Below are 10,190 nucleotides of genomic sequence, written 5' to 3'. Positions count from 1 at the left end.
CCATGAAAAGGGATCATTCATAATTCATACATAGGGCATGGTCGCCGACGCTTTTGGACAAGGATGGGGAAGCTGAAAAATTATGTTTCATGGGAGACGATGATTTCGGGGACTCAAAAACCATAGATACTACCCCCCAACACATGATGTTGAATGCAATGCTCCTCTTTTTATTTTCGTTTGATTTCGTATTGTTTTCGGTTTGTTTTACTGCTGTTCTGTTGTTGATGTCTTATGAAATTTGTTAGATACGCAATGTCTAAGTTGTACATAATTATTTAATCCTGAAGCAGTACTAAAATCACTGCCCTCCGCCTAACTACTAGTAAACGTTTCCTCTTTTTGTTGTTATTACTCAATTACTCACAGGTCATGCATACAAACATACACGTAAAAAAATAGTGCAAAAATGTATTACTTTTTCTTGTTTTTATATATATATATAACAAACGGTACGTTTTTCTTTTGCTTATCGTTTTATCTGCCTTTCAAATAATTATTGCGGGTTCTTATAGGCAATGCTCACATTGCAATTTGCATAAATATTTAATAAAGTATACAATTACATAAGAGCAAAAAGAAAGGGAGGGTTTGAGGAAACCAAAAATACATAATAATACAATTATTTTAGATAATGAAACGCTGACCCGATTTAGGCAATAAATATATATATATGTATACATATGTGTGTAAAGTGCTTTTCTTTTTACGTTCTCTATTCGATTGGCTAAAATCAAAGCGAATTGTTCTTGAAACATGTCCAACAAAAATTGGCTAAAACGTATGAGGCTCAATAAGCTCAAGCTTTTCCTAGACTTTCCCTTTTTTTATACACATACAATATACAATTAATTTGATAAAAGTCTAATTAAAATAATTCCTAAGTCCTTAGACGTACAAGAGAAAAATAATTGTATAAGTATTACTAAGTAAAAAAAAAAATACAACTTAATCGGCTGCTACAAAAATCATTTCGTTTTTTCTTTTTCTTTTAAGTTTTATCGTTAACTAACGGCTAGCTTAGGTTTTTATATATATTATAATTACATGTATCTTGCCTGCTCGGCGAGTGGATTTTAATCCGCACGCCCTACAAAATTCCTAAACTCATTAAATACTAAGAAATCACCCTCAAAAATGTGGTGTTTTCTCTGCTTTAGAATTGTTGCTGCTTGTTGATTTTGTTGTTGCTTATGTTGTTGTTGGTTGTTTGGTATGCGATATAGTGGCTATATCCCCGGCGTTGATCCCGATCGCGATCCAGATCCTGTGGACTGGCTGTAATGCCATCTATTTACAGTACATGGAAATTGACGAGAATTTTTGGCTGCCGCGGCTGCTCTCCGATTTCGATTTCGTTGACATCACAGACAGATGGATTGGATGACCCCGCAGGCTCAGTGGTGCCACATGAGCCATCGTTAACTCTTGGCGACGGCCTGCTCCGCGTTGGCCGCTGGTCCAGTAATTCCACTCGCTAATCCAGCAGTTAACTGCTGCTTTCGATCCCACCACTCTTGGATGCTGGACGCCATACGATGTCGGCGGAAGCGCAACGATTCCCCGATACACATCTCCACGAAATCCGACTGCATCTCTTGATCGCCCTTCACCAGGTTCATGTGCTCCAGGAGCTGGCTATAATCACGTCCGGGTCGCCGAATGTCCCGGAAAATCTGGAGGCGCAGTTCAATGTTGTGCACCCGGGCCGATTCGCGTTGCTCCTCGCTGAGAGTGAGGGGCAGTGATTGTCCCGGCGAATTCATCCCCCCGTTGTTGTGCGTCGGCGATGAACCGCAGCTGGAGTTGCTCTTGACCTCCAGTTTGCAGGGACTGCTATTATTGTGGCCCCGGTGGTTATGATTGTTGCTTATCACAGAAGTGCCTGCTGTTCCACCGGCACTGTTATTGTTGTTATTGTGATGATTGAGACCGCTGGCCCAGTAATAGTGGGGATTCCCCGCTCCAGTGCCGCCCACGAGTCCCGCAGTTCGTTTGAGGGCATCAAAACTGTTGCCACCCAACGAGGCATGATCCTCCGGTGAGGCTCCTCCACTTTCCGTACTGCCATTGCCATTTAAATTGCTATTAATGACTCCCGCTCCTCCCGAGGAGCCACTGCTGGTTCCGTTGTGGCAGGTCTGAAGTATCCGCGAGATCTCCGAGGCATCGTTGATGTCATTGTGGCTGAAGTAGGTGGAACTAGAGCTGGAGCTCGATAATAATCCTGATGAGCTGGAAGCGACTACACCACTTGTTGCCAGAGGCGTTGGTGGCACCAAAGACAATGGCGATGGTGGAGAAATGGCTGAACTGTGCGCATGTCCATAGCCATTGGCTAACGGCAGCGATCCCGGCTTGTTGATACTCAGTAACCCTGCTCCTGCACCAGTCACCGCTCCACCCAGGGAACTCAGGTTGTCCAGCGGCGAGCTCAGGCCACCCAGATTGCTGCTGTAGGCCGCATGGGTGGTCAGCCCGTTGAGGGGCACATAGAGAACTCCCGAGGAACTGGCGCTGGAACTGGAGCTGGAAATGGTGGAACTACTGCTCCCGGCTGCGGTTACGGGGCAAACTTCGCTGCCATTGCTGGCCTGGATCACAGATGCGGCTGGTGTTGCTGCTGTCACAGCTGGTAATGTTCCAGCTGTCGGTTCGTTAGCTGGAGAAGCCCCCGGCAGGGAAGCACCGCCTATTACCGGTTCCGTTTCCGCCGTTGTCGCATCATCGCTGATGCCATTTATAAAGTTGTGCACATAGCCATTGAGCGGTGTGTCCTGGTCGCTGGTCTCCTCCTCGTTGAAATCGAAACCAATGCCCAAGCGATCCGTATGCGACATGGACATCCCGGAATCACTTGATGATGCCTCCGATGTGGAGCTCACAAAGCTACTGTTGCTATTGCTGTCCTCGTCGAAACAACTGGCACTGGGACTACCATCGGCTCCACCGGAGGAATCGCAGCCGGCTATGGATGATGTGGCTCCTGGTATTGGTGATCCCGGCGCACTGCCCGTTGTTGAGGAGACGGAGCTGGAGCAGGAAGATCGCGAATCCGTTGACATTCGACGAAATTCAAAGGCACGTGGCAGCGGACCGGCTTTCCTTTTTCGCCCCCTCGAAGTACCATCGAGTTTCTTGGATGAACCACCACTGCCACTGGCTCCAAGCATGAGTCCGGACATTCCGCCGCCCATTCCGGGCATCCCAGGACCCGAACCACCGCCAGGCGAAGAACCCGGGGAAGAGGGTCCTCCTCCAGTGGGCGAGCCAGATCCGGAAGGAGAACCGGGTGGTGCACCACCTGGTCCATTGCCATTTGGCGACTTCATGGGCGCCACATCGCTCAGATCCGCCTCGTCCACCATCACCATGTGCTTGTCCTTCTTGTACGGATTGCCAAACATGTGCTGCCGCACATTCGTCGGCTCGATCTCACGCAGAGGATTGTCCTTGTTCTTGAGGTACTCCTGGTAGTTGCCCATCTCGGCAATAGGCAGGCAGTGGCCCGAATCCTTGGCCACCAGCGAGGCGGGTCGCAGGAATGTCTCCCGCATCCTGGCTATTTCCTCCACCAAATCCCGCCTTGGTATATCGAATGGATTGCGATACGTCTTGGCGGACGACTGATGCGTCAGCTGCGGCACCACAATCGTATAGTTCTCCAACGGCTCAATTTCCGCATGCAACTTGGCGAATGTGTCCCGCAGCAATGGATGTCGCACCAAATCCCTCCGCAACGCAGCTCCCGAGCAAAGTTTGGCCGTCTCCACTTGGCGATACGGTGGCTTCGGCTGTTTCAATTGCTTATAGACCTTCAGGCAGAGATTCTCCTGATCCTGCTTGGCCGTGTTCTTGATGTGCTTCAGCTGATTGGCGATCGTCGGCGACAAGTAGTTGTCCACATTCTCCGGCAGCAGGAACTGCAACAGCTGATACGGCACATTGATGTTGACCAGCGCCTTGCGCAAAAACGGGCAGTAATACGGCGGTATCGAGCGCACATAGGCGTTGAATTTGTACATCAGATCGTTTGGCGGACTCATATTGTACTTGTGGATGAGGTCGTGCAGGATGGGCAGCAACGCTGGATAATTGTAGGCCAATACGTAGAGGTGAACCTGCGAGAAGTTCGGCGCCGCTTTGAGGTAACCAAAGGGCAGCTCGAATCCATGCATCCCGTTGGTAACAATAACCTGCCAGCACTTGTTCATCTCCCGCTTATTAAGAATCTGCAGCGTCAACGGACAGCCTTCTATCTCATACTTGTCCACGGGGAAGCTGCGCACCAACTGCGGCTCATCCACTGCCGGCGTCAGGATCTTCAGCTTGGGATGTGCGTCGCGAGGGGGCAATGTGATCGCCTTGGAGTCCGGCCAATAGGGCTCCGGCAGTGGCCAATAGCCGATGGGGAAGGTCTTCTGCGTGATGTGCTTCTGCACGTAGATCATCTTCTTCACCGGTTGGAAGACAATGTCGGGTGGTGGATCCGCTCCGGACGTTAAGGATATACCGGAGCCGGTGATCGAAATCGAGCCCGTACCCACCGATCCACCAGAAGCAGCACTGGCACCCGCCTCCTTCGGAAGCAGTGGCTCAAACTGCAGCACCACACCCGGCTGGACCTTTTGGACAAGACTTTCGATGCACTGGTTGAGGACGTAGTGGCTTCGGACTCGATATGAGCGACCACCCGTCACCTCGCACATCCGTTCGATGGGGGAATCATCATGCGGCACCTTGCCATCCACTCGCTCGTCGATCTTGTTGCCCGGCATTCGGAGGACCAGCGAAAACAATCGCTGATCCCATCGAAAGGGCTCCTTAGTGAACTTTGTGCCCGGTATTTGGTTGCTAAGCGGCAGTATGATCTCCTGGTGGACACCGTTCCGGTACGAATACCGTCCGCCGTCCGTAATCACAATGATGACCGATGGTTCCAGGTAAAAGGGACACCTCCCCTGACCATACGTATCGATGCCCGACTGCATCCGATTCAGATTCAGCAGATCGAAGGCGTTGCGCAGCGATTCACCCATCGAGGTGAGGCCGTGGCTCTGGAGGTTCTTCAGTTCGTTCATGAAGGTGGCATGGTTCTCCTTCCACCCAGCCTTCACATTCGCCGGTGGCTCCTCGAACGTAAGCAGCATGTAGCGATCACCCAGGCAATCCTGCGTCCGCTGGCGATACTTCAAGAATGTCTCCACGGCGCCCTTGGCAATGTCCAGATACGTCTTTTGCACCCCATTCACATACGCCTTCTGGCACATGGACGACGAGGTGTCCACCAGGAAGAGTATGATTGTCATGGCGGTGATTGGTCCTGCGTTATGTTGACCTCCTTCCCCGAACCGGGTATTGCTCTGTTATCCCTATAAAAAAATAAACGTTTTTAGAAAGAGCTAAAAGTTTAACGATTTAAAAAGGGTTGCACAACGATTTTACATCAGCTGATATGGGTTATAGGGTTTCGTTTTTACGATAAAATCTAGGTTAATCCCTAAAAAGGATTATTTTCCTATTGCTATTTGTAACCTTTAATAATTATTTTTAAAGATTTGCTTGTTCTACCAATTAACTGTGTTAAAGTAATCAAATTTACTACTACTTACTCAAAGTAATTATTTAAAGGTTGTGCTTACCATGGAGTAAGTAAAAGTTGGTTAAACGTTACAATATCTTGATACTTCCATAATAGGGTTAATATACCTTTAATCATTCTTCAAAACATTCATTTCTTACCAATTAACTGTGTTAAAGATTTCAAATTACTTTACTTCAATCAAATTTTCAAAAATACAATTTTATAATAATTTTCTAAACGATTTGCTTACCATAGAGTACGTAACAGTCGGTTATTCATTACGATGTCTTGGTACTTCTATAATACAAGTATTTATACATAATTAAATTAAACCATGACGCAATTTATTTCTAAGACAAAACAAATTGAAATCTCACAGTGACGCACCAAAATAAAATGAGTAGAGTTTAGAGTTTAAAGCCCAAAAATAGATTTTTTATATGCAATAAAGGCAGAAACACGGGTTTAAAATCCGTGTTTATAAACAACAAACAGAAGCCATTGACGAAATGTAATTAAATTTGCTTTGATTTTCGAAGTTCCTAAATTAAGTTACTAGGTTACTACGAACATTTCACCAGTTCTCATAAGTAGCTAAGGTCAATAAATGAAACTTTAAATTTTTTTATTTTTAAGTCTATTATAAAAACAAATTATAATCAAGAAATACCTACAAGGTGTTCATGTGTTTACTATGCACTTCAAAAAGTTTGATTTCCGGAAAACTAGTTTAGATATTTGATTTTCCAATTTCACAAAGTTTTGAAAGCGTTATCGATTTGTGCCACCAATCGATAATCGAGCTTTACTTACTTGATCGGTTATCGTTGATCTTCCTTTTTTCTCTTGTTCTCTTTTCACTGAGCTCGGTTGCGCTTTCTCCTTCTCTTTCCCTCGCTCTCTTTCTTCTTGCTGTCTTTTTGTTGTTGCTATCTCCCTTTGTGTGTATGTGTGTGTTTAGTTTTTGTTTACGTTGTTAGCAGCTCTCTTCATCTGCTTGTTGTTGCTTCTGCTGATTCTCTTGCTTTTGCTGTTCTTGTCCTGGGCTTGATCGATTTGCTCTTTTTCTGCGTTTCGCTGTCCCGCTTTTATGGTACATGTTGCGTGAAACAGCTGACATTTGGACTGGATAAACAACAACAACGAACTGCAATTGGAAACGGGAAAAAACGAAATGGTAATGAAACGCTCATGCAACTGGTTGTTCGATATCAATAGGTTGCGCATACGCACTGTGTGCAATCGATTAAGGGGGTAATATAAACACACATAGAGATAATGGAACTGCGTAATCACCGCTATCACACACAAAAGCTACGAACTCTGGTTGTATAAAACAAGTGCTAATTAAACAACAAAATGGAATTAAATTCCCAGGGGGTCAGTGGTAGTTGGTCCTCGAGAGCTGCGTTTCGTGGATATTTATGGGGGTGGGGGGTGGCGATTTCGCTTTGACACAAATCCAAATCCACTCCACTCACTGGCCATTTACTCCTTCGCTCCCCTTCTCCTCTCGCCGCGTTCCATCTAATTTGTCTGTGCCCCTTCCTCTTTCTCTTTCTATTGATGCCCCACTACGGAGTCATTCACTCGATGCCACTGCCACCACTACTACGCTCTGCTGGCGTCGCCTAGAGATGAGCGCGTGAGCCAGGTGGACGAGACTCGTGAGCAGATTGTCAAAAAATTGGATTAAAAAAAATACCTAATAATAACCGTGACCTGGTAAATCATTCTTCTTCAACCATTTTACAAAGTACTAACGGTTTTCTTTAAATGAATAGTTAGTAAATTATATATTCACATATCAAAGAGACTGATTTTAAAACATTTTAATAGACGTGGCGAGACAATCATGAGCAAATTTGCCCTCTCCAGGAATATCCCGAAAAAACATGTTACGATTTCCTCACAATCTCCACGTTATATTTATTTGCTACTGTCTTTAGCGAAATAGATAACTCTCCTCACCATCCCCAAAAAACAAGGTAAGAGGTAACCGTAGAGTAAATCGATTACACAATGCCAACGCTCACGATCGTGAGTGTGTGTGCGAGAGGAGCGGAGCGGAGCACGACCTACGCATCTCTGGCGGAGAGCGAGGGAGATGGATGCCGAAAGAAGTACGAGGAGGAGGGGAAAGGCGGATGCCAGGGGGAGGAATGCGGGAGCGATTAACCAAAGCCGGGTTAACGATAACGATCACTCGGCGATCGCACGCTTAACCCATATCCCTGCACTGGAAATTAGGGCAAGTGCCCAGTTAAGAAATGTTATTACCAGGGGAGCCGTAATTGTCTCGAATCCGAGTGCAAAACATTCAATTTCTATTTGAATAAGAGCGCAAACACACACAAACACTAGCGCACATGGATATGCACACGCAAACACACTCGCAGAGCGACGTAGGGTTGCCATACGTCCCCATCTTCGACAGGTGAAAAAGGCTGCGGAATTTAAAAGATTCCTTATTAATTTCACCAAATGGTCTTGAGAAGAAAATCACAGTTTCTGGGTTAAACGACTGGTGTGTGATTTATCGCTGATCCGGCAACCCTGCGGCAGTGTGGGTGGGGTGACGGGTGGCTGCGGGGGGGCGAGTCGAGTCGGCCTATTGTGTTCGATGGCAATCCACAAAGCTCACACACACGTCTCAAAAACGATGATATAGGGCCGAGCACTTCAAGTAATCGAGTTTTTGCGGCTAATTAATCTCAACGCAGCGATGTTTTGGCCAACCAAATGACACGGCTCCTCGACGGAATTCACTTATGCAGCCGCGCCAGGGTTGCCAAAGCACGGCGCTCGGGGAGCAGGCGATAAACCAAACACACCGTTTCTTGTGTTTAGAAAAAGGGGGCGTTCAAAAAGGGGTGCACAGCCTTTGATTGGTGGTCATTTTTCATTTGGATGACCTTAATTTGCATGTGATAATGCTGATTAGTGCGGTCGCGTTATCGCCCGAGCAATCGTTATCGCCAGAGTTGCAACCCGCACGCGTATCGACTGCCCGCCAAAGCTTTCGAATTTCGAAATGACTGGTGCGGTAAATGTGCGATTTTTAAGGATCGCATGCTTAATATTTAAGTTTTTGATTTTTACTCTCTCTCAAAAAAAAACAACACTCTCACACATTCACACCGGCAGCATCTTCAGGTAGTAGTTTTGTGGGGAAAAAACAAAAATAAAAAAAATCACTCAACAAAAAGAATGTCTCTCTCCTCCCAATACTTGCAATAATTTTCGATTAGCTTCTATATGCCGCGCCACGATTTTTTATTCTGTTATATTTTTACTTTGTGCCAACAGAAATTTATCACCACCGCGCGAGAGCGAGAACACACATCCACACACACACACCACACACGACACACTGAGCGGGAGGAGTATGTGGCGCTCTCTTTCGCTCTGCCGCGAAGGTGCATGAGCGAGAACGACCGACAGAACAGACGCGACTAACGGTCGGACCGACCGAACGACCGTCGCTATTGCCGTCCCCCTCTCGCACGTTGGATTCGAATATCGGGGAGTTGTTGCTTACACGCACACACATACACAAGCACACGCACACTGGCGCCTCGTCACTGTTGTTGCGTTGCCGTCGTCCGCTCCTGCTTCTTCTTCGTATTATTCGTCTCGTTCTCTTCGGATTTTCCTTTGCTGCTACAACACAACACAACCTTATTCACGAGCAGCGCTCTGATTACTGTGCTTCGAAGCGAGCAACAACAAATGGCCAAGTCGTTGGGGGTGGCACTGCGATCTATCGATACAGTCGATACTATCGTGCTATAGTGTGTCGATAGCATTTAGAAAAAATTTGGAAATTCTGGTTGCACATTTTCGACGGAATATCGCCGTACTTCAATAATAACACAGTGCAACATGGAAAATGTATCCGCAGTTCGGATTATAACCTATTGGGGGTTTCTCTGGGTAAACTCGCGTTTGAATATTATAGCGATTCAAGGATGTGTGACTTGATTAATAAGGGCAGTATTTCTTAAGCCCCTTAAAATTTCAACACTGTTAAAAGTAAGCCCATAGAGAAGTACAAAATATAAATCACTTCTTTCAAAACGTGGATTATCGAAATGTACTGAAAAATTAAAAAGAAATAAATCATTCGGTATTAACATACCATAAATAGAAAATGCTATTTTTCGGAAATTTCATAATACCATCACTTTTTTGTAAAACTTGGTTTTGCATTTTAATCCCTACGTCCATACCTATTATAACTCTGAAGACATGAAAATTCAACTTCAATCGGCTATAGCCCAGAGAAACCTTCAATGGCGTTTAACTCGTATCAATTAGAACTTTCAGATTTCGAAATCCGAAATGCGGTTACACTCCAAAACGCTTAAAATTATGAATTGTGAATTTTTTTGATTCCATGGACACATTTAACACATTCATGTACCAAACCAAAACTGGGTGGCTTGCTTCGAATTAAAATTTTAAAAACCATTTTTACCTATGTATATGTATAATTTATAAAAAGGGCTCCAAAAGGCAAAATACAGTGCTTCAAAAACTTTAAAATATAGCTTACCTTTATAATTGTTATACTATTTATAGTCACATTTTGAAACATTAGGGA

General features: G+C 45.4%; 1 protein-coding gene and 1 long non-coding RNA gene across 8 annotated transcripts; one reads left to right on the top strand and one right to left on the bottom strand.

Annotated features, from left to right (window-relative positions):
- Positions 1-149: 149 nt before the first annotated feature.
- IntS6 (integrator complex subunit 6) lies at positions 150-9,303 on the bottom strand. Of its 7 annotated transcripts, none has more exons than XM_017086847.4 (3): positions 9,154-9,303; positions 6,398-6,731; positions 150-5,372 (listed from the first exon to the last, which is right to left on the bottom strand). In XM_017086847.4, exon 3 carries the CDS (start codon positions 5,307-5,309, stop codon positions 1,422-1,424), a length of 3,888 nt encoding a protein of 1,295 aa, XP_016942336.2. In that variant the 5' UTR covers positions 5,310-5,372; positions 6,398-6,731; positions 9,154-9,303; the 3' UTR covers positions 150-1,421. The 7 variants fall into 7 exon arrangements, with proteins under 7 accessions (XP_016942336.2, XP_016942334.2, XP_016942333.2 ...); XM_017086845.4 differs by having other exon boundaries at positions 9,140-9,298; XM_017086844.4 differs by having other exon boundaries at positions 9,126-9,294.
- On the top strand, positions 8,310-9,132 carry LOC136117255 (uncharacterized). Its single transcript, XR_010654693.2, has 2 exons — positions 8,310-8,740; positions 8,894-9,132. It is a non-coding gene; the product is annotated as an uncharacterized lncRNA (long non-coding RNA).
- Positions 9,304-10,190: the final 887 nt, after the last annotated feature.

This window comes from Drosophila suzukii, chromosome X, assembly GCF_043229965.1.
Source record: "Drosophila suzukii chromosome X, CBGP_Dsuzu_IsoJpt1.0, whole genome shotgun sequence".
Lineage (NCBI taxonomy): Eukaryota > Metazoa > Arthropoda > Insecta > Diptera > Drosophilidae > Drosophila > Drosophila suzukii.
The sequence above is the reverse complement of the archived record's forward strand: the minus strand, read 5'-3'. Positions and strand labels throughout refer to the sequence as shown.

Coding starts and splice junctions, on each gene's coding strand:
- IntS6 (XM_017086847.4), bottom strand. CDS start 5,309: ATGACAATCATACTCTTCCTGGTGGACACCTCGTCGTCCATGTGCCAG.